The 24,659-nt window shown below is 33.7% G+C and overlaps 1 protein-coding gene across 3 annotated transcripts in view; it reads left to right on the top strand.

Moving 5' to 3' along the window:
* The window catches only part of FSTL5 (follistatin-like 5), a 235,197-nt gene that overhangs the window by 112,011 nt on the left and 98,527 nt on the right, over positions 1-24,659 (top strand). For all 3 annotated transcript variants that reach the window (XM_009995923.1, XM_009995922.1, XM_009995921.1), the window contains exons 4-5: positions 4,740-4,936; positions 15,389-15,509. In XM_009995923.1, the coding sequence (XP_009994225.1) occupies positions 4,740-4,936; positions 15,389-15,509 (318 nt within the window). The remainder of the gene's footprint in view (positions 1-4,739; positions 4,937-15,388; positions 15,510-24,659) is intronic.

The following is a 24,659-nucleotide window of genomic DNA, read 5'->3' as shown; positions in this document are numbered from 1 at the left end:
CCCCCCCGCCCCTCTTTCTGGTTTAAAAATAACCCAAAACCCACACAGATTTCTTTGTATGGACCTGACACTCCCTGCTCTTGCCTTGGCCTGAGCTGATTTTACTGGTTTCAGAAACTGTCTAGTTGTCAAATGACTATTGCCTACCCTGTTTAACTTAAGCTCTCTCAAAACCATACATGGATAATTGATGCAAAACAAATAATAGCCTTTTATTTCAACTGAGATTGGGGGACAATTTGTCTTTTTTCATACTTAACTTTGTTACTGAAAAAAAACCCAAGTTCTGATAGTGAAATTTATAGAACTAACCCAAGCAGATACCTAGAACTGAGGAGGAAGAACCTCACCATAACGGCTTAATCCTCTTGATTTTTATCTCATGGTGCTCTTGAATCCTTATGGCCCCCACTCTTTCTAAGGAAAAAGATTGAAACATTAGTACCCAGAGAAAAATGGCAAGGGTAAGCATAAAATAGATATTTCAAGAAGGTACTAGGAAGGCTTTAAGGTAATTTTTTTCTGTGATTTTGAGGCTTTTCTGATGGAATTTAAAAAAAACGGGTAATAGACTGCTTTAACTATTAACTGGAACACCAATACATTTTTGGTTCCATAAATAAATTTCCACAAAGTTAATTCTAATTTTCTTATAGCAAAAGGCTGAATGTAACAACTTAGGTAATTAGCACTAAAAGCCAATTGTGCTACAAGTAAAACAAAGGAAGTGGTGGGAATGTACGATGGAGGGGGAGAAATGGAAATGTTTTAATTTTAATGCTGTAATTGTCAGGCTTAACCTGGTCTTACCTGTGTAAATCTGTAAATACTCTGCATCTCTGAGAAGCCCTTGGGAAAAGGAAGATTGTGGCTTAGTGTAACATATTTAATCTTTCAGTAACTTTTTTATTTAAACAAAAATAGAGAGCCCTGTGACACATGCTTCCTGAGCCACAAAAGCAGAACTCTACATAGATATATGGCTAAGCTTACATTCCATAAGCATTTATGGAATACTATTGGAATTGAATTTGGAATACTGTTGAATCTTTTTGATTGTGGGGTTTTGTGGTGTTGGGTTTTTTTGTGGGTTCTTTTTTTGTGTGTGTGTTGGTTTTGTTTTGGTTTTTTTTTGGTTGTTGGGGTTTTTTGTTTTGTGGGGTTTTTAGGGGGCTCTTTTGTTTTGTTTGTTTTTTCCCCTTCAATGTGAGCCTGTAGCATTTCATAGCTTTCATAGTATCACTCTAGATAATGCAAGTCAAAAACGGCCTTAAGCCCCATGGGGGGAAGACGAACAGCAATGGTTGGGTTAACTCCACTAGAGAGGAGAATAAAATGCTCCATTAAACTCCTATCTCAACCTTAATTTTTAGCAATGTCTGCCTTTGAGGCACACTACTTCCATCTCTTCTTTTTTTTTTTTTTTTCTCAGTTTTCTTTTAACTAAAATAAGAAGGACAAGGGAGTCCAGATTATCTTATTATTATTGTTGTTAATTAGTTTTAACTTATTAAATGGAAATGTTGTTTTTGTTTGTTTGTTTGTTTTTTAATTTATGGGACAAATAGAAAAACTGGTCTGAAAGTTTGAGCTGGATACACAAAAACAAAAGGGAACAGGTAGTGTCTTCAGCACATATTAGGAAGAGAAGAATAAGATATTTTATGTACTCTGATATATTTGGGAACTCTGGCACATTTGTTATATGTGCCCATTATAAATTCTTACGTATTTTTGTGGTAGAATACCTTAAGGTAAGCATCTGAGACATCAATTTTGAGAAGTGATACCTGGTTGAAATTGGTGTGGATTTATTGGTTTTTTGACAGCAGGGTGAATCCTGTAGAATTTGCCAGTTAGATTCTAACTCTGCTTATGGTGTTTGTGTTGCTAACACACAGTCTGAACAACTGGTACATTTAGTGTTTTCTCAGCTGTGGAAAATTATATTTTGATCATTATTGCCAACCAGCTCCAGCATTCAAAAGTCATCTTGAAGGTGAAAGTTTCTATGACCTGTTTTCTGCTGTTGAGAGATCTGTGTTAACCAATCTGGTTTAACAAGTAGAAGACTCTCCCCACACCACTACCCCAAAAGCTGACTTTGATGCTTCTCTTAATTTCCTAGTTACTTTTCAGATTAATCTTTCTCACACCATCTAACATTTGTTCTCACTAGTCCTGGAAAAATAAAGAAATAATGTGACCTATCTTTCTATTTTCTTAATGCAGATTTGATTCAGCTTTTAACGGTGTTTAACATAAATAGTATATCTTTAAGGAAAATCTGAATAATTTATCTGAGCTGTTAATTGCTTTAAGCACTGAAAAGCTGTTTATCTATGTCTCCAGATAAGACCAGGCACCAGACTCGTTGCATATATTTATAATTATGTAAAATTATTACTTCTGTCTTATGATTTATAGTTTTGAAAGATTAGAATAGTTAAGAGCAGTTTGCCTGGTAATATTTGAAGAAATGGAATAATTATTCCTTATTTACAAAGTGAAAATAAGGATTTGAAGAGATATATTATTTTTATTTAATGTGCCAGATATGGTACACTTAGAAGTATTTACAAGAGGTAGAACTTTAAAATGTAATACTTTTGTGCCTGTCTGGGTTGTAGGGTGTTTATGTGTATGGGAGGTGTTTTTGTACATATTTTACATACAAATAGAAGCCCTGTGTTGAATGTTCTTTACAATTCTTGTAGTTCCTTAGACCTCTTTACATGGAAGAACTGAAGTCCTAACACTGAAATATCTGACAGTCACGCTGAATTTGGATTTAGATAATTACGTTAAAGTCATTGGATCCTACAAAATAAGAGATGAAGCAGTCTTTTTTTTTTTTAGACACTCTGAATTCCTAAACCTGAACAGCATCAGGGCCAAGATTTGTAGCCCTGAACTCTCATGTTTTTGAAATTGGTGGAAAATTCTCATCTTTTATTTAAAACAGAGCTGCAATAGGGAAAGGTTTTAATGTTACTGTGTTTATCCCCCCTCCTTGGCCCCCTCAGCCTCTGAACCACAGATCAAATGTTAGGGCTATTTATAGGTGAGATTGCTTCTATTTAAGTGCAGTTTCAGAGCTTCAGTGAGAAGAGCAAGGGTCAAAATTGTTGAGCTCTATGAAAAATTTACAAGGACATGGTAGCTATGTCTGAGCAGTGTAGTATCTAAGAATTAAGATTTGTCTTCCCCACCCCAAAAAAAAATAATAAAAAGTGGGTAAAATGATGTTAGGCTCCAGCTGCACCAAAGTAAAACCTAACTGTCTCTATCTGAGGATACCAGAGCCAGAAAAGTTATCTGGGGGAGTCAAAGATTATAGTTGTTTTTCTCACGCAGTCTTTTGGAGTTCATCCAGATAAACTAGAGTATGTTGAAGTTAAGTGCTCCCTTCCCTCCCTACCACCTGCAGCTTACACCCATTCAGATGGAAAGGTTTGCTCACTGGAGCTGCAGAATGGCTAAGGAATAAGCATGTTTTCTTACTGAGTATTTCTGCATTAAACCACTTAAAAGCAGTCATGTAGAACTCAACTCCTACATGTTGTGTGTCCTGAATCTCAGTGCATCTGGCAGATAAGGACAAATATGCCAATGTTGTGAGTAGCTTAGGCTGTCAGTTAAATGGAGCTTGGGTTTGTATATTTCTGTTACTTCAGCTGGATTTTTCAGGTAGCTACTCAACAAGCAGTGGGTTTAAAAAAAAAAAAAAAAATAAAAATGCTAGGGTGGTTTTGATTCCTATAAACTTTTTTATCTACTTGCACAATGTAATTTCAGTCGTAGGAGTCCTTCTAGATCTGAATCTCACTCAGATAGTGAGAAGCATTTAGGTACTTATTCTCTCTCTCCCTTACGAAGAGGTACAGTCACCATAATAATGTGTATACCATTAAATTCACCAAAATAATAAACTAAATTCTGGTACGTGTAACCTAGACGTTTCTTAAACAGGATCCAATTGCAAAAAAAAACCAAACAGCTGCCTAAGCAGTTTCTGTGAGGTAAAGAATTTTTCCTCATCAATACTTCTGTCTTCATCATAGCATCTAAATAGAAGAATGGAACACAGCATTCTTCACTATTCAGTGTATTGCTCTAGCCTTGAATTCACTACTCGGAGTTAAGTAGTAGCTAACTGTGAATATATGTTTGCAACAAATACATGGATTTTTTTCTGGTCCACTTTAAAAAACCCACACTTTTGAAATACTAAGGTCATTTTAATAGACACAAAAACTTCTGAACTCCTTCTCTGTTAAATTTGAGATACATGGTAACTGATGTAAAAGAATAACAAACGCTACAGTATGTTTTGATTTAGAATAAGCAGTGATTGTAATATGTAGGACATTTGCTTTAGCAATTTCTGCTTTATAGAGGAATTGATCATGAAAATAATAAACTAGGTTTTGTCAAAGATGTATTTTCCTCTGGCAATCTCACCTTCTCTTGTTCAAATAAGTTTGGTATGTCCAGTAAATGAAAAGGTAGAGCTAGCTTGTGAGCACTCAAGTGTAATTTCTAATTTCTGACGTAAAATACAACCATGAAATAGTAATAGTAATAGTAATAGTAAGCAACCGTTTGGTATTGTTACAAGAAGTTGATACCCTCTGCTTTTTTTTCCCCCCCTATTTATTTATATTTTTTTAAATTTACTTTTAAACTCTTAATAAAAAATAACATTGAAAATAATATTTCATGTATTTTCTTACCAGGAGATAAATGCAAGCCTGCTGAATATGCCAAACTGAAAAATGTATTACTGGATCTACAACATCGGCGATACATTGCACAATCAAAAGATAAAACGGTTGATGAGAAAATGGCTTTAAAGAAACTTCTTGTAGATCAAATGTTTAATTATTTTGATTCAGACAGTAATGGACTTGTGGACACTAATGAATTATCTCAGGTAAGATTTAGATTTTGTTACCCTTAGGACAGTAACTATTCAGTTGTCTTTGTCAGGACCTACACACATGGAACATTGTGACTTAAGAGTCTTTCACTTTAGAAAATATATTTAAGTCTGGAGTGGAAAATGTCATTCAAGAGTACTGGAAAAGCCAAATTATCAAGAAATTCAACAGTCATTATTTAGAAATCTGCATACAACATCTTGGGATATACCTTTGGGGGTTAGAACAGTGTATGTTGCTTTGACCATGTGTTCTTTTACTATCCACAGCATGCTGTCATAAAGTCTGACTGTATAGATCTATTTTAGAAGTTGAAAACAAATTATATTTTAAATAACTTGTTTAATGCTAAATATTATTGCTTTCTACAAATTAGGGCTATAGAAGCACAAAAGTAGTGGGAGTTCATGGTAGTCTCTAAACAGCAAGCTTTAACTATTTAAAGTTCTAAACTAATAATTACTGCTCTGGTAGGTGTGACAGCACTAGCTTTAGTCTACATAGAAGAGCTAACTATTAAAATGTAGTTTGATTTACTCAATATTGTAGAAGTCCATGTTTGAGAAACTAAATAATATCTGAGCTGTATTAATGAATCTAATACTAGGCAGCCACTTAAAAATTCAAGAAAAGTATTATTTGTTAGATGCCACTGTTGATCATAGTACTGTATTTTAAGTTTCCAGTGTTAAGAATTTTTTACAAGTGAATCTATTATACGTAAGGTGTTAGGCTGGAATTATCCTTTTCATATAGTTTACCTCTAAAGTTTTTGTGATATGTCCCAGGTCCAAAGGCTGTATGCAAGTATAGGTACAATTTCAAATAATAACACATTACTCATTTAAAAAAAAAAAAATATTATAGGGTTTTTTTGGTGGGTTTTTTTTACTTTGTAAGATTGGGTTTTCCTGCTGTTTTTCAGATCGCCTCAGAACTTCAGCTTGCAAGGGAATTCGGTGCCTTTATATATTTTACAAATAATACTTTTTATATGAATATAATATTTGAATACATAACATATATAGGAGTCAGACATATAGATTTGCAAAATATATTTAATGCTTATAAATATCACTAGGACTTGAAACAGTGTGACAGTGAATAGTGTACTAGTTGGCAGTCTAAATTAACTGAATTTTAAATTCTTCTTTATTTTGCTACTTGCAAATAGCTTGACTGGGTTGCCATAGCCCTCATATAACTACTGGAAAATAGTTAAATACTTTCAGTGCTACAACCTGTTTTCTAATTTTCAGTGTTCTTTTTATTAGAGGAGCAGGAGTAAAATACTAGTACCAGAGGCTAGTATAAAAATATATTTTAGAATCCTAGGTTTGTATAAAGAAACAATACTTCATTCAGTGGCAACAAGTATTATTTTCCTCTTAACCTTTTTTCTGTGTCAGACATAGTTATAGATTACAAAAAGATTCTTACGTTGTGGTATTTTCAAACTTGCCATGCCTAATTTTTCCACATTTTTCTACAAAAATGAATTTATAGTGGCAACCAGAAAGTAATGTTTTTTCATGGGTATGGAACCAGGTGAAACAACCTTATAATCCAAACATGATCCTTCGTGGTTCTGCTAAAATTGATAGCAGAAACATTAAATTATTCAATCTAAAGAATAATGTAAAATAAGTTAATTGTTAGTGCTATGTGGTTTATTATTATATGTTTTGCAAGAGATACAATGAACTAAATTTTTGCCCTCAGAATGGGTCTTTAGTCAGTTTGAACAGAGAAGAAAAAAACAGAAACTATAGCTGTTTCTCATGAAGCCTTTTTGATAGCAGAACATTCAGCTTGAGAACCTTTGTCTCTCATATAGCAAAGGGAAACATTAAATAGTGTATGGCTTTGCATTTATGAACCCAACTCTTGTGTAATCTCAATATGTGTAAATCTCTGTCTTAATCTGACAGAGGAAGATATTTAACCTTCATATTTACTGAGAACAAACCAAGCATGTGACTCAGTTCTCTCTGAAGACTTAAGTAGGATGACAAATTAAAAGAACATAGAGCAATATCTTCAAACGAAATGCAGTGTTTTTCGGAGCATCATCTCTGATTGTTGATAACTTGTCTGTTTTTTTCATTCTCTCGGGGTTTAGCCCAATAAATGTTTTTGGTTTTATTGAACAAAAATATTTGATAAATCGGGATTTTATTTATTTTTTTTCCAAGATGGGATTACACTCTTGCTCTCTTCTGCCCTTAGTGTGTATAAATTGTCGTAGTAGGAGAAAAGTAACAAAAAGACCTAGTCTTTGAATACCATGTCCAGAGGGTATTGATTCATAATGTGAGAGAGCTCCCTGGTACTGAGAGAATCCTGGGCCCATTAACTTTCCTGAGAATGTAATTGTTGAGTAGAACGGGGGGGTTGTGGTAAAAGAATGTTAGAAAGGTCTTTGAACTTCACCAGGGCTGGGTGAGAGATCATATTATCATTATCATTATCAAGGGTTATCATACCCTTGAAAATGTTCTCAGGATTAGAGGAGAAATTTCTTATTTATGCTCACAATACAGCCAAAATTTTGGAAACTGCAGACCTGTCATAAATGATAATGTCTTTCTGCATTTTAAATTTAGTTACATTAAAGGAATATGAAAAAGAACGTATTTGTTGTTGAAAACAATGAGGACTCCTGAAGTTAATTTATGTTCATATGAATATAAAAATTCAGGTTTTAGTGCATCTTAAATTTTACATCTCCTCAATCTTGCTGTGCAAGGACTTCAATCAGGCTCTTGGATTGCATTTTACTTTCTCATAGGTGTCCATATAGTCATCTTATGTAATGTAAAATTGAAATGAATCAGTTGGATATTGAAAATGATGACAACAACCCTCCAATTTTTATTGATGCATTTTGGATCAGAAATCATAAGGTGCCTGCATTTGATCTTGATGCAAGAGAAATAAATGTTCTTCTCCAGAAAAATAAAAAATACCCCTTTTTATTAAAAAGCCATTTCATATAGTGATAAAATAAAACAATATATTTCAGGTATTATATCAACAGAATAAAAACTGACAGGCTGTTATTTTATTTCAACAGTTAGCATCTGGGTATAATTTGTTCATGGCTCTGTAAGCTATTACAGAGTTGCTGTTAAAAAATAATTATAACATTACACCGTTACATGGTGTAAATGTCAGACAAGTTAGTCTGCAAAGAAGATAGAAAAGCGGTAGGATTATGTAGTTCCATGCAAGCTAAGTGAACTTTTTCTCCCCATATGAATTCTTCTCTGAATTGATTGCTTTCACTGCTGAGCCTAACTAATTGAATGTTCTAGATTCCACACACTGTATTGGCAAGTCATATGTGGCTTGGTTTTGAAAGGACTTACCAATTAAGTCCTATTTGACCGCTTTGTTTTGAGAGGTAGAAACTTAATCAGAAAGAGTATCTACCTTTCCAAAAAGTTGGGCTATGAAATAGGCAGAATTTTCATCATCTTCATTACCTGTGGTCTAACATTAATACCACATGTCTGGAAGATTTCTGCTAAAGTGGGGCGGTTCCTTGAAGCTTTGATTTGGTTTGTGTCTAAAGCACTGTGAAATATTTTAAATTAATTCAAATTAAAGGAAGATAATTGATTCTTCTGGTTAGCTATGAATATTCAGTTATTAACAGATTCATTTAACTTTTTATGGAAAAACAAACTGCAGTTTAATACAGATATATAAATGGAATGTCAGTTTTTCTATCACTGTAGACTGCTTGATTACTCTATATTGTTGTGGTATAGAAGAGAAAAAACATTGGAAATGTTATGGGGAGACATGGGAATAAAATGGGTTTTTCCAGTGATGAATGCAGTTATTCCTGTATGGTGGAATTGCTATTTATAAACAGTAATCATTTTCTGGCTGCCATCAGTGAACGATTCAGAAGCTTTAAGATTACTTCATCTTCCTCAACAGTGACATTCAAGTTCCTTGTGTGTGTGGAAGTGAAATGATCTGTACTGGATTAGACTTACTGCTTTCTTTATGTGTATGCCTTATAGAGTGAGTTAAGAAAGCAAAATTTTACAGAAAATGGAAATTATAATCTGGAGGCAAACTGAATATTTAATACATTTTCCTCTCCCTTTCCTGCTTTTTAATGATCTTTTTATGTAGTTAAAGAAAGATTTTAGCATCCTTTTTAGTGAACTAATATCTGTATTTTTAAATACCTGGATATATTTCTGTTATTTACCAGGTTAACATAGGACAAACGAAAGTGTTACATTTTAATCAAAATGCATCCTTTCTTCTGCATTGTATTTCATTTTCTCAGTTTCATTTAATTCCGGTTAGTACGACCAGACAGAAACAGTTAGGAAACAGCCAAATGAATGACTCACTCTTAGACAATTGTAAGGAGTTCATAATTGTTTCAAGGAATGATAATTGGAAGCTATGGGAGCTACTGTAAGATTAAATATACCAGTTTCACCTATCAGTTTAGTGTGCTTCTATAACAGGTGATAACAGAAGTACAGATTTCTTAGAAAGTTTAACAAACCTTTGAGTAGTGTTACATATCTGTGTGTGTTTGTAGATAAATACACAAAGCTGGGGGGTGTGTATGTAAGTATATACAGCATCTTTACATAAAGCATCAATTTAAAAGTTTTAATGTAAATTATAGTGAAGAAGAAACAAAGTAAAGAATTAAATACTGTTGTCTTTATGGCTGTGTAGGCAAATGTGCTTATCTATAATTCTCAGGAATGTGCTGTGCCTTAGAAGAATTGCACTTGCTGTAGACAAGTAGAGTAGAGCTGTAGCTGTAAACATATGTTACCTTAAAAATGCAATCTGAAGGAGTCACATATTTAATTGGTTTGTTTAATACAGCATTATTTGATGCTAAATGTATAGTTAAGATGCAATTTTAATTACTTTCTTCCTGTTGTTTATTCTTTACGTTGTTTTGTTTTTCTCAGTTTTGCTTCAGTCCCTGTCAGTTACTGTATTTGCTAACAAAACTTTTGCTTGTTTGTGAATTGAGAACAGATGTGTGTTCTTTTTTATGCAACAATTTGGCCTGAATAATGGGTCCATCTTTTAAGGAAAAGAAGATTCTTAAACTGTGTTGCCTATGTTGTGCCACTGAGATCTGAAATAAAACAGTAATAACTTCTGGGTCTATTTATGTCTTAATGATAATGTTGTGGCAGTTTATGCAGGCTGATACTTTGTGGCACTTGTTTGCACAGCTCCAACTAATATGAAGTGCATCTTTTCTGTGAGCATTAGTTTCTCAAACTGATTGAAAAAACCACTACCTTTATGACTTGTGATTTTGTCACTTAGCAGTGGTATCACTGTGTTATTTGGAGAACTTGGAACTGAGAGAAAGGATAATAAGCCTATCTCCTATCTTTGAATTTTTTAATAAACATTGATGTTTCCTACGTGTGGCATAGGCAGAAGCATATTTTACTTACTAAGCTATAGTTTTTGCCTATTAATTAATGATACCTTATTTAGGTTGTATTACTTATTTTTACTCTCACTAAGAACAGCTGAATATGAACTGTATTAAATTCTAGATTCAAAATATAAGCAAGGATCCTACATGAAACTTCTCTTTTCCCCCAGTTGTAAACTTTTTAGGGATTAGTAGTGGGCTATAGCTTATAAACACTATGATCATAGTTCAAAACCCCAGCATCTTTATCTGTGTTTGCTGACTTTGTTTACATCAAGTAGAAGCATTTCCTATTATTTTCTTGTGTAACATAATTCATTTATTCAGCTGGATTATAATTTAGTTATTTAGCTGCTGGAATTGCATGTAAGGAAAGAAAAAGGGCTGTGAATACCCTTTAAAATGGGATTTATGCTACTTTATATCTAGTATTAGAATAATAACCTTGCATGTATATTTACAACATGTGAATATTTCATAGACGTGGGTAGATAGCTATAAGTCTTTCTTCAGTCCAAATGGCACATTTGGGATCCTTAAGAGTGTGTGAGCATTGCAAAACCTAACTGCTAGATGATCTTGCAGCTATTAATTTCTCAGCTTTTGGTGAGTATATGCCTGAAGTCTGAGAAGAAATGTTTTTAAAGAAGAGGACCTTAGACACAGATTCTGTGGGCACAGTCAAGCAATTGGCTAATGCAAAATATAGAAGAAACAGTTTCTGATGCTGGGGTTACCTAGGATATCCCTTTCTCTAGCCAGTGAAATTGAGGTTAGGCCAAGCAGTTACGCTTCTTCAGTTTCTGTCCTCTGGCTCAATGGATTTTAATTTCTGTCCTATGAAATGGTGTCCTTTGGAACAGCAACAGGCTGTGAAGGAAGCTGGACCCAGCTCCATTTCCTGGGTAGGTGCAAGGGCTGCTGCTAACTGCAAGCGAACACAAAGTGGAATGGTGGAGGATTTCATTTGCACTCAGCTCCCCGTTGTATGATTTTGCTTAGCTCCAAAGGCACAGGCTGAGGGTGCTGGTAGTTCTGGGTTTAATCGTTAGCTGCAGATTTTTACCCATGCCTTCTGTGTTGTCTTAATACCTATCCTGGTCCTATACTGTAAGCTAGACATGTACTGCTTAAGCGTTACACTTGCAGCATGTTTGCATCATCTGAGTCAGATTAGGTCTTCCCCCTGCTAAGAAGTGTGACTCTCATTGCAGTAGTTTGCAGAGAGAAACCTCGTATCTGAGCAGTGTAACTTAATTAATATGGGACACTATTGAGATAATGCCTTTAGCTAAAATTGAGTCCATGCCTTTACATGCTGCTCTATGTGGGTTTGCCAGCTCAGATCTCTGTTTGCTCAGGGATCTCTTTCGTGATGCAGAAGTCCTGTATCTGCTTATTCTACTCCAAATATAGACACCGAATAAAGGATGGTGTTGCTGCCTACAGAACATGCTGGTAAGGTCTGAGAATACTGATTTATCTGGGCTAAGGGAGTTTAAAGCAAGGAACAATTTACCAACCCTTATTATTAATGTGATTTCATAATTTAATTTTTTTTTATTTTCAAGAAGTTGCACTTATGTTGAAGAGGGTACAACAAGGTAACTGAAACCTCTTGTGCAGTTGAAATTAATTTGGAGCATGATTCCCGCAGTGTTTGATGTACTCTAGATCAAACGCAGAGTGATACTGTTATATTGAAATATTTACTTTTAGGAAAGATGAACATACATGACTGAACCATCGTATTCCCTGTAAAGGCAGTTTTTGTTTGTATTTGTGCTTCTGTAGCATTTTCTTTGGTGAAGTAAACAGGCTTTGCTTAAAAAATTGGCTCAAGAATCAGTTTCCTTGTATTTTTTTTTTTTACTCTTCTCTCCTCCATGAACAGAGATTATGGAATTTAAAATTTAAGGCACACTGTTAGATTATCTGTGATACACTGTTATCTAATCCAATTTATGTATCATAGGCATTTCATTCTGTTTGTCCTACACTTTTAATTTAAAATGCTTCATGTCTTGCCTTTGGCTGAAACAAAAAAGGGCTACAAGGAAGTGTGCAGCCATTATTTGAAAAGATCACAGAGAACTTAAGAATCGAAGGATACAAGGTTAATAGTTCCCGTGGCTTTTCTTTTTTGGTTTCAGACATATTAATAAGTTTTCCTGTCCAGTTAAGTTTTGTTTGCCGACCTGAAGCATCCATGTTTATTTTTTCCCCTGTGAAAATACCTGTAGAATGTGACATGGTCAGTTCTTAGTATCCCTTTAAAAAACAAAACAAAAGCCTAGAAGATGGATTCATCTCAGCTTTTCATATAAAGTGTCTTCAGCAGGCTTCCAGGTTTTTTTTATAGGTCTTTTCTAACTTGAAAAGTTCACTCGTAGTTTCTCAACATGAAATTTTAACATGTGCATGTCAAAGCTTGAATGTTGCATTTCAGTATCAGTCCCACTATTGCCTTTCTACCTTTAGTTGCCTTGTTACACTTCAGAAGATCATACTACTTGATTAGGCTACAGAATGATCCTGGAATTTATAAAAATTCCTTGTTCACAGCAAATCATGCCTCTTTTCCAGGATCCACTTATCCTTATTAAGGAATGTCTTGGTTTTTATTTTTAGATGAATGACCTTGTAGTTGGTTCTATAGAAACACAAATCCTTTTCCTAAAAACATGCAACTGTGTGATACATTTAATTCTTGTTCTGTCCTCCTCATAGTTAATCACATTCAACAGTATATACAGTTTTTCTGTATAATTTATAAATTATTAAGAAGCATTGGGATGAGACCTCAGACTTTAAAAAATACTCCTAGAATCATCCCACTGAATTGTATCAGGTTTTGCTATTACTGACATTGTTATTCGTGCAGTATATGCTTTATTAATACTGCATGGTAGTATTTTTCTCTTGTAATGCTGTAGACTGTGAAATTAAAAATACCTACAAGAAGATGTTAGGTTTAGCAAGCTGCCTTTGTAAATTAAATCTCTTGCATAAGTTAAATAAAATGAAAATTTGTCTTCCCTGACAGGCTCTATCGTGTTAAAATATAGAATCATAAAATCATTTGGGATGGAAGTGACTTTAAAGATCATCTAGTTCAAACCTCCCTGCATGGGCAGGAACACATCCCACTAGACCAGCTTGCTTAAAGCCCCATCCAGCCTGGCCTTGAACACTTCCACTGATGGCAGATCCAGAGCTTCCTTGGGCATCCTCTTCCAGTGTCTTACATTGCTGACAATAAAGGAATTATCTAATCTAAATCTGCACTCTCATTGAGTTTGAGAACACTAATATACAATTTAAAATGTGGTACTATAGTGGCAGATGTTGGTGGGCTAAATTTGACAAAGGTTTTATTGTATCACCTTAGGTGCAAAGTTTAATCCTTGTTTGCATAATTAAATCTAGAAGAAAGAAGTGTTTTAATATATTTCAGACCACCTTTCATGAAAACCAAACAAATGAACAATACTTCTCACCATAAATGTTCCTTTTTCATGAACCAGCTGTGATTGTAAGCACCTTTAATGGCCTTGAAATCTCAGAGATTTCTTTTGCAGAGCAGTTTTCAGTATACACCAATAGGGCTTTAATACTACTTGTATAATTACAATAAGCGAAGAGTTATTTTTTTCCCAGGCTACATTTCTGTCATTTATGTACCAGCTGTAAGATCTATACAATTTTTTTTCTTAATTTAGTTTAATGTAATCTTACTAAACAGGCTTTTATGTATGAGAAGCAGCTAGCGAGCGCTGTGAAGCGTAGTACGTATCTCTAATAATAGCTGAAGGGTTTTTTTTGTGATTTTTTTTTTCTTTGTGAATGGTTTTAATACTTTCTAATGTACTAAAAATTATTATCTTTTATAATGCTTATATATTAGTATACAGAAGATTGCTTCTAGTCCTTTCTCTTTGCTCTAGTACTCCTTTTATTTGCTATTATTTGTTTAGAAATCTTCTATTTATGTAAATAATAACTTAATGCATTCCTTTCTATTCCTGCTCAGTCTTTTGCAGAGCAACTGAAACACAAAATGCTTTGTATCTTCTGTTTTTTAGAGGCTATAATATGATAATGCAAATTTAATGGTTTTGGAGACTTATTTTACAAAATAATTTACTGTAGTTATATTAGGTTTTTTTTCTGTGTCTGGTACAAAACTTAGAACTGTGCAACATCACAACAAGGAGTTGCATTAGATTTGATTCTTTGGTTCAGTTAAATTACAGTGGTTTTGATACACGCAGCATGTAAAATGAGAATTCTGAATATTTGTGGTTATCAACATCTTCCTACAACATATAGAGACTAATTGAAATCGGTGCACAAATTAAAGAACATTTTTCTGGCACAAGTTTGTTGGAGTTAAAATCTAATAGCTGTTAATTATGATCATACAAAGCCTATGTGCCCACATTGAGGAAAAAGAGCCTTTTTAGGTCAGATACTTTAGAACAGGTCTTTGGGAAGATAATAGGCTTGTCACAAGCCTGTAAGAAGTTGATACAATCAGTAGGAGTTATGCTAGTTATTTTTGAAAAATTTCTGAATTTGTTTTTTGAGGTTAGGAATTAGACTGAGAGGAAAAAGACATTATGCCTTGTGTACTTGGGAAATTAGTATCTCAAGTGTATTTAAATATTTCTTAATCACCATTTCTATACTTCTAAAGTAAAATCAGCTTTAATATCCACACTGTCTTTATAGTGCTTGTGTCTATCTCTATTATTTATATACTCTAGAAACTTTTGTCTAATCACAGTGAGTCTGTCCTAAAGGTACTAACTTTTAAAACTGCAATAAATAATTACAAAGTAACTGGAAATCCCTGACTTTACACAGTTGCAGTTCATTGCCCCACAGCAACCTTAAAATGATCTATTAAATCATTATTAGAAAGAATTAATTATACCAGAGAACTCTTAAGAGCTCAAATGTAATTTCATGGTTATAATTTTCTTGTCAGGTAATAAAACGAGATGAACTTGGCAAGGATCTGTCTGACTGCTCTCTGTTCGATTTGCTGAAATACGATGATTATAATAGCAACAAGCACCTAGCTCTGGAAGAATTCTACAGAGCTTTTCGTAAGTACAAAGATTAGCATATTCTTTCAGTTTTCTTTCTCTCACTTTGTTTTTCTAAAATGATATATATTTAAGTTTTTAAATCTCAATACATTTTGATGCTATACTTAAACAATGAGGATGATTTAACAGTCGTGATATTGTAGAGAACAACTTAGCAGAAATCTATGAGATCCATTAGTGTCCAGATTTCTGAGGGATTTTGGTAATGGAGAATGCCGATGTCCACTAATAAATTCTGTCTTGCACACAAGTGGGAAGTAGTGTGGGTCGGGGCTGAAAGAGTTAGAACGCTCCTGACACCCTGTATTTTTTAATGCTGATAAGACCATTTCTGACATGCTCTGCCGCAAATGAACCACTTCTACATAAAGCACCTACGAGGACTCAGGGGAAGATATAGATTTGTGGTATAGTTTTGCCAGGTATTTTTTTCTCTGAGTGCCAAAGGTGTCTCAGGACAAATGTGTACAGTACATAAGAACATCTTGACCAAGCCACTGGGCTATGGGTAACAGGGTATTGAGTAGCAGAAGAAAGATTTTGAGAGCTTTCATATAGCGTGTTACATGCAATAGAATATACGCCAATATATTTTGTTATGCAGATAAGAACTGATGATATTCAGTCTCATCTACCTCAAATCTCAGACCAAATCTTGAAGTCTGACTTTGGTTCCAATAGCTGTTGGTCCTCAACAACCTGGCAGCATGGCAGATCAAGTTTGTGCTTGGCTCTTCCAATAGTTAGAGTTCCATTGTCTAGTCAATGTGTCTTCATTTTGAATCGTTACCAGTAAAAGCCTGTTGCTCTAATTGTCTTGTACCTTATCTTTGCACAGCTGACAGCTCTTAGCAACTTTAGATGATGTTCAATGAAAAATGATCCAAAACTATTTAGAGAGTTTAAAATGGAAACTTAATTAATGAGTAATAGGGGAAAAGAAGGCTGCATGGAAAGCACTGAGAATAAACATTAAATTAATAATAAAGAAAGACTGCCTGGAAGTTTTCTAGTTTTTTCTATTGGATTTTATTTTTATTTCCCTGAAAGTCTTTCAGAAACTGATTTTGTGATACTGCTTAGCTGAACTGATGGCTTACTGCTCCTGAAAAACACTTGATCCTGCTTCCTGACATTTTCATTTTCTTTAGTAAAGCAATAAGAACATTAAAGATATTTATTACAAACCAAAACAAAACTGATTTTTCCAGAATTTTCTTTAAACATTGAATAATTTCACTTTTGCATTCCAAAGTGATAATTATGCTATATTGTAATTATACATTATAATTAAGAAATAACAGTTTTGTGCAGTATGGAAAAGATTATTTTTTTTCTCCAGTTTGGATACTTTAAAACATGAAGAACAAATCAAAATAGGAAGGATTTTTCAAAAAATGTTTCATAACAATATAATGTGTGAAAGATTATAACTGAATAATACTATTTGCAGGGGATGATCTTCTAAATAGTCTTATTTGTTATTTGAAGAGGTTTAAAAGATATAATTGAGTTTTGGGTTTTTTTTAAATAAGGAATGTTTGTAGAATTTTTTACCCCTCACATAGACCCCTGTCTGTTGAGCTTGACAATGTGTTTGTCTCTGATTTTTCATTCTTTTAATTTCACCTTCTTCATCTATGTTTAGAACCAAATCTCAATTTAATACCTGCTACCCCCAAGGGATTTGTCTGTATTCTTAACAGCAGTGAAGTGGTCAATTTGAGAACTGTGTTGAACTCCTCATTAAAGGTTGTCTGCCCAACTGCTGGAATAGGAGTGTCTGACATTTATTCACTCAGGAGGGCAGTGGAGAAAATTTGGGTTTGCAATCCTGGAAAAATGGATTCCATTCAAAACTGCTGCACAGAATTCAAAGGTTGTTTGTTTTAAGGGTTTTGTTTTTCCTCTTTTAAGTATGGAGAGGAAGTGGAAGAAAGAGCATAGAAGTAAAGAAGTTCTAATGCCTTCGTTTTTAAGACAGAATTATGTGAGCATTGAAATAATAGTACTAGGTGGTAGAAGTAGCAATATGGGTTACAGAAACTCTCCTTGTTGTCTTCTAATAATCTTTCTGAAATATATAATCTTGCAAATTTTCCTCCTTTAAAGTACCATCTAAAATATAACTGCAAAGCAGATTCTTCAGCTGGCCTTCATGTTGGATTGCAAGGCATACCACAAACAAGTAAATAGTAATAAATTATTGTTTATCACTCACTAGATGCAGAAGCACATGTAGACACTTCCCTTTGTGATTACAATAGAAAGAGTGGCACTAATTTAGATGCTTGAGTAGAACTAAATACAGTGGATATAAATAACAAGTTTATTGTAAATATTGGAACTAAATGCTTGATGTGACTACAGACATCCTGCATAAAATTATGAAAACAAAATAGCAATATCTTTCATAATTGTTTTCTATTGTGAGTGTAGAACTGGTTTTATGTTATGTTTTAAAAAGGGGCCATGTAAGGCCCTCACACTGAGGACTTGCGTGTAAAAATTACCATTAGATGTACAATAAATTGTCAGAATTAGTTGGCCAAAGCCAAATAACCTCATTCTATGGGTGATGCCTTATAGTTTCACTGTAACTACTTAGGCTTTCAGGTACCGCTCCAAACTGTTAACAATGCCTAGCCTGTTGTACAGCTGTTATTCAGCATCATGTATATTGTTGCTGTACATGCTTCATGTATTTAAAAGTACCTTCACTTTTGAAATACTGTTCAGGTCACAGAGATCAGATTCAGATTCTAAGCACTCCTTATTGCTGAGGTTTTTGTATGAAGTGATACATGAACCTGTAGTAAGAGGAGGTATTGCAGAAGTTGATCCGGACTGAAATTACAGAACTTCGGGAGTAGCTTTCAGGGGGTAAAGTGAAGCCAGTGATTAATTTGATTGTCAAACTTGGTGCTTTATTGTGTCTTAAATCATGTGGAAAGGAAGCAGCTTTACTTTTACTTGAATTTGTCAGAAGCAATTATTAGAGGTGCATGGTCAAAAATACTTTTTGAAATGTGTATCTTTATTTCCAAAGGAAATTAGACCAGAATTTAACAAAAAGCCAACCCTAAAAATGAAATCTATATTGAATTTTTTGTTGAATCTAATGAGACTTTCCATTGGCTTCTTTGTTATCCTCAAGTCCACAAAGTCGAACTCAGAAAATACTTACTGAATTTATACTTCCAATGACTTCAGTATGAGGTCCCAACTATTGTATTTAATGCGAAATCTGAGTCAGAGCTTTATAACTATGAGTCTTCAGTAGTAAAACAGGTTAACAAGTAGTAAAGGAAAGATTTTCTGAGGGAGGAAGAGATATTGCTCTGTCTCCTGCTACCATTAATTCCTTTTCAGCAACAACTAGCGTGTATCAGATTGTTCCAGAGGGTATTATATTTCAGCAATAACCTCTGAAAATACCACTTAACATCATACTGAGTAGGAGCTATTGAACTTAGTGGTAATATTTTTTTACTCAACCTAATCTATCTTTTTAATTCCTACCTCTGCTACATGTATTTTCAACTTAGACATTCTCAGCTGGAAAACAATGCAGCCTCTTCTTTTGAGTAGGCAGAATTTAAAACTGATAATTTCAAAAAAATATTTACAGCATTAAATGTTGTTTCAGAGATTGAAGTAGTCTGCCTGATGTTTCTCACATGTCACTAAGTCATAATCAATTCATTTTGATGCCAAGTGATTTCCAAATTATGATACTTGTGCTTATTTGGTGCTTCCCCATTAAGACTGTTTATGTTTTTGTGGGTTTTTTGGTAGTAGTATTTTGTTTGTTCTATTTTGGTTTTAGATGTTTTTTATTGTAATGTTCTTGATTAAAAAAGGTCTCTGGGTAAAAAGGGAGCTTTAAAAAAATAAATAAAAATCTTAAGTATTACTGATTGGCAATGTAGAAATCTTCTGGGAAATGCGAAGCTGTTGGTATACTTTACCTGTTCAGATCTGGATCAATGTAGGAGATAACCAGTTTTAACATACCTTCTTTATAGCTCACATTCAAAGCATGTTAATACTTAAACAGTATCATGCAGCCCAAGAGGGGTTTTTTTTGTTTTTCTCTTTTAAAATTTGGCCTGATTTTGCCTGCCTTCTGGGTATACGCAAAATATTTAATTAAGGTACTGCAAGATCAGATATTCTACATGCTTGTCATAAAATTCTCATGAAGTATGGTGCTTATCATTTTATGTAGCCCTGCTACTGTCTCTCCTTGCACTGACTTGGGTAGTGTAAAAATTGGATAAAAAGTGTCAGAATGAACAAAATCACATGTAAGTGTGAAGAAGCTGCTGTTTCTAAGAACAGATATCTAGAAATATAGTATTAATTAAACATGGTTGCATTGTGATGCTACATAAAAGAGTTGCAGTTCTGTAAATTTAGAATAAAACTTTTTGCTAAGGCCAGATGCCAAAGTTTTTTCTTCATGTTTTGGGGGAATCAAGTAACAAATTTAAGCTGCATTAGGCTTGCATGAGTTAATTAAATATTTATTTGCCTATCATGAAATAATTAAAAATATTAGGAGATATTTTTTTTTAGGAATCTTGAGTTCTGCTGACCTCCAGTGCTATCAATTGACTTCTTTAGGAAACAAAACAGAGAAAACAGGGTGTGTTAGTCCCAATTTAAGACGTGGGTGAAATGTTCCCAACTGTGTCTTGGCTATTTCCTATATGTCTAGGAAGTTGTTTTATTTTTGTTACAGCTGAATGGACTAATTTAAAATTCAGTTAATAAAAAGAGATGCATGTTGAAGTAAACAGTCTGTTAGTTCAGCTTTACATTTAAATAATAAAGTATTTTGAAAATTGAAAGACTCTCAGAAGCACTGTTAACTAGAAATTTGAGAAAACTTTGCTGTTATGTGATAAGACTCAGAGGTAATTTCTCAGTTGTGCTTAAGAAACAGAAAAAAAGGGAAGAAAAGGTGGTTCTAATTCATTTTCCCAGGACATCAGAAGGGGAGTGTTCCAATCACTGAGATAATACAAGTATTTCATATGCAGGCTGAATAAATAAGATGCTTTTTCTATCTACAAATCAATTTATTTCTTTGAAGGATGTTTTGAGCTGCTTTTTGTTACTTTATGCTCTATACAGGGTTGACTTCACTGATAATTCTTAAATATCAAGCATTTTAGAAAAGTAGTACTGATTTACTTAATCTGAAAATTTGTTGTTTCATCTTTATACCTCCCAGTCTATTATGGTATGGAGTCCAAAGGAGCAAATTTTCCCAAAAGAAGGCTGTTGTTTTTTTTTATTTTGGGGTATTTTGAGAACTCCTCTAATTTATTTGGTTGCTTTGGTTTTCTTCTCACATCTGGGTAAATAAAAATAGAAAAATGATGACAGTCAGAAAAAGATTATAAAAGACTTCTTGTAATTCCCAAGATACCAGGATTTCTTAAGCGTATCTGACATTTACACCATAAAAAGAGAATCTGAAGACATGGTTTTGCACCTAGGTTATATGAAAGTACTTTGGTAATGCTGTAAATGGAGCTAATAAAAAATAATTCCAATTTTGTGAAGCTTTTGAGCTTTTTTGTAGATCTTAGTGCTACAGAAAAATGGATTGTAGTATATTGAGAAAGTTTTTTTGATTGAATGCCCTCAAATATCCATTACCTAAAATAAACAAAAAATTTCTTCATTGCAAAGAAATATATTGAAGAAGAAACATTTTAAATTCACTCCATTAATCATGGTGAATTGGGTTCTGGCAAATTGTTCTTATTTTAGGAAATTGTTTACTAACCTCATTTCCAAAATAGCACAATTTCAAGTTTTACTATAGTGTTTTCCCATAGCTCTTGAGTTTGCGTTTTTGTTTTGTGTGGGGTTGTTTTCTTTTTCCTTTTTAATATTGTTCCACAGTGTGTTTAGATGTGTTTAATGGTTTTGCAGTTTAAAAATTTTGTAGCACATCCATATATGCCATTGGCAAGAATATTTGGCCAACTAAAACAGTGAACAGAATATTTGATCCAGATGTTGTGTAGAAAACTTCAAAGAAAATAGAGATAAATTAATTTTCTATATGAAAACTGTCAGCATATTTTATTTATTTAAATTTAAAAAGTATTTATTTTGTAATCCCAAATTTCAATACCTACATTCCTAATATGAGATGTTTTTTCTATTTTAGTTTATTTTTTAAATTGTGTACTGTTCACATAGATATGCACATGAATAAAACATACGTACACCTGGATAAAAGTATTTAGTTATGTAGTTTAATCTGATGAGTGCTTTTTAAGGCACCCACTTAAGACTTTGGATTCCTATTTGAAAGTGCCGGTTTTGAGAGCACCTTCTGGCCAGTTCCACATTACTGGGCTCTAAAGTTGCCACCGGGCCCTGATCAGGGAAAATTGTGTATTGAAAGTATTGAAAAGAGTTCCTTGCTTGGTGACTCTCTCAGCATATTTTTCTTTTCAATTTCAAACTTCCCAAGAGAAAAATATGTAGACACATAATAGGCCAGAGGAGACCACCCTCCAAGGGCAACAACGCTGGTAAAGGGTCAGGAAAACAAACCTTAGGAGGAGTGGTTAAGAGAATATGGGTTGTTTAATCTGAAGGGGAGGAAGCGAGACCTAATTGCTGTCTACAACTACCTGAAAGGACGTTATAGTGAGAAGTGGTCAATCTGTTCTCACTAGTAACTAGCCATAGGGTAAGAGGAAATGGCTTCAAGTTATGCCAGGACACGTTTAGTTTGGATGTTAGAAAAACAACTTTACAGAAAGGGTTATTAAACACTGGAACAGGCTCCCCATGGAAGCAGTTTAATCACCATCCCTGAAAGTGTTTAAAAATCCGATAGGCATGGTGCTTAGGACTGTTTAGCAGTAAGCTGGTAGAGCTAAGGCTGGACTGGATGATCTTACAGGTCTTTTCCAACCTGAATAATTCTATGATTCTGTATTCCAACTTACCAACAGTTGAACTCTTACCATGATGTCTGCATTTATTAGAGGGATGCTCAAACTGTAGTAATTGCAGTGATCTTTCTATGTGGTAATATGCTTTCACTGTGTTCAGAGAGAGATGAACCATTTTCCTGTCTGTCTTGTATTTATCATATATTCAGCTTCATTTTAATTTTGTTAGCTTTTTAACTTAAAATAATTTCTGTTTAGGTTTGTCTTAGCTAACATTTTCAGGCCTTGGTTTTGTCTTGTCCTTCTCATTCCCAATTAGGAAGGATTAATTAAATGCAAAAGTTCTGCTCAATAAAGTGCTTTTGACATGTATTCTGAATACATGGAATAAGAAGGAAAAATTCAGAGCAGCCATTGGATTTCAGAGCTTTTTTACCCTGTATTTGACAATGTTTTTGTAGCTCATTTATAAAATATGGTAAGGGAGAAAAATTAAATATGCAGTGATCTGCAAGGGGCTTCATGATGTATCCATTTGGAAAGCAGAAATGTACATCTATGCTCCTAAGTTGCCTGAACTAATTTGAACTACAGGGAGGAGAAGCCAGCTCCTAAATCAAAATAATCTCTCCAGTAAATTTTCAGTGCTTAGCTCGTTCTACAGCTACAAGGTTTGGAGAAGGTAGGACAACAGCATTCTTAGTTAAAAATGAAAAATGCATAATTTCTGTTTTCAACCTAGGTTGGTTTTGGTTGTGTTTTTTGTTTTTCAATTATAATAAAAAGTTAATTTCTAGCTTCAGAATGATGAAAAAAAAGTTACTGCACTGCCAGCCCTTAATGAAAGACACCCATTATCTATAACTTTGGTTTTGGTTTTAAATAATGAATAGATTTATCAAATAGCCAGTGGGAATACTTAATTAAAAAAATACTTAAGATATATATTTTAGACTTAACTTTTTTTTTTTTTTCTGGCAGGGAGTTGGTTTTGTGATTGATATTGTAATATAACTGCAATTGAAAAAAGACCGTTATCTTCAAGAAAAATATACAAAGCTTTTTTTCAAGGCAGAATATAGTTCTCTAAAACTTGTAATTATCTTATTAGTCTAGTGGTAACAGTTACTAGTGCACATGCTAGATAATGCCAGTCATTTTAGTGCATTCACAAGATGCTTAGATAAAAGGATTCTGTCATGACAAATTGTTACTTATGACTAGCTGACTACTTCATTTTCTAAAGTCATATGTTAAAGGAAGGAAAATGTAATTTCCTTGTTATTTCAGTTTTGCAAAGTAGGATCAATTTAATCCTGTAGTGGGAGAACTATTTGGTGTATTTGAAGATTTACATGAAAAAAATATTTTTAAAAAATAAGAAATTCAATAACTCTTGATATCTTGTCATCAAGTGTTTGCCTGGTTAAAATACCACAGATAACTGAAGTGTGCATAGATAGATTCTCATATGCTGTCAGTGCTGAAAATATTTGGTTGTCTATAGAGTTAAGGAATATGGCACCACAGAATTTAGGTTGCTACAGTTCCATATAAATATTGGCACCTGTATGGTTAGGGGGGAAGGAATATAAAATACTCCAGTCTGTCCAAGCTATTTTTATGGTATCTGGCAATAGTATTCTAAACTGTGAAGCTTCTTGCTCCTTATCACTCCTGTCTTTCTAACTTCTCAGAAATACCATCTCCTAATTGCATATAATAATTATTAATGTGTTCATTAGAGAGATACAAGTGAGCTGAATTCAGTAGGAACATTTATGTGTGAGTTGCTGAATAGGTTTGATAAAAATGTATATAATGCTAACTCCACATCCTCGGATCAGTGGAGGCCTTATTTAGTTGGATGACTGTTACATGTTTTATATTCAGACTAAAACATGAGCAATTATCCAGCTGTATACTGGATGCTTTTGGACTTAAAAAACACAGCTACACAAAATCCCATTCTTCCCCCTCAACCTCCAACAAAAAACCTTAACATCTTATACCAATGGAAATAAGGAAACTAACTGAATTTCCCTGTGGTTGTGCTGTATACAGGATTAAATGGTCAGTAGATTCTCAAGCCAGTTTTTGGAACAGCTTAAGCTTGCAAATTATCAAATTTTATGTCAAGTAGATTAACCTAAGATTAGCAAATTATTTATATGGAAATGCAATTTTGACCATGGTAAAAAAGAAGGTGCCATCT

This window comes from Chaetura pelagica, unplaced genomic scaffold (genome assembly GCF_000747805.2).
Source record: "Chaetura pelagica isolate M959 unplaced genomic scaffold, ChaPel_1.0 scaffold142, whole genome shotgun sequence".
In the NCBI taxonomy this organism is placed as follows: domain Eukaryota; kingdom Metazoa; phylum Chordata; class Aves; order Apodiformes; family Apodidae; genus Chaetura; species Chaetura pelagica.
Note: the sequence above shows the minus strand (reverse complement) of the source record. Positions and strands in the feature narration are given on the sequence as shown.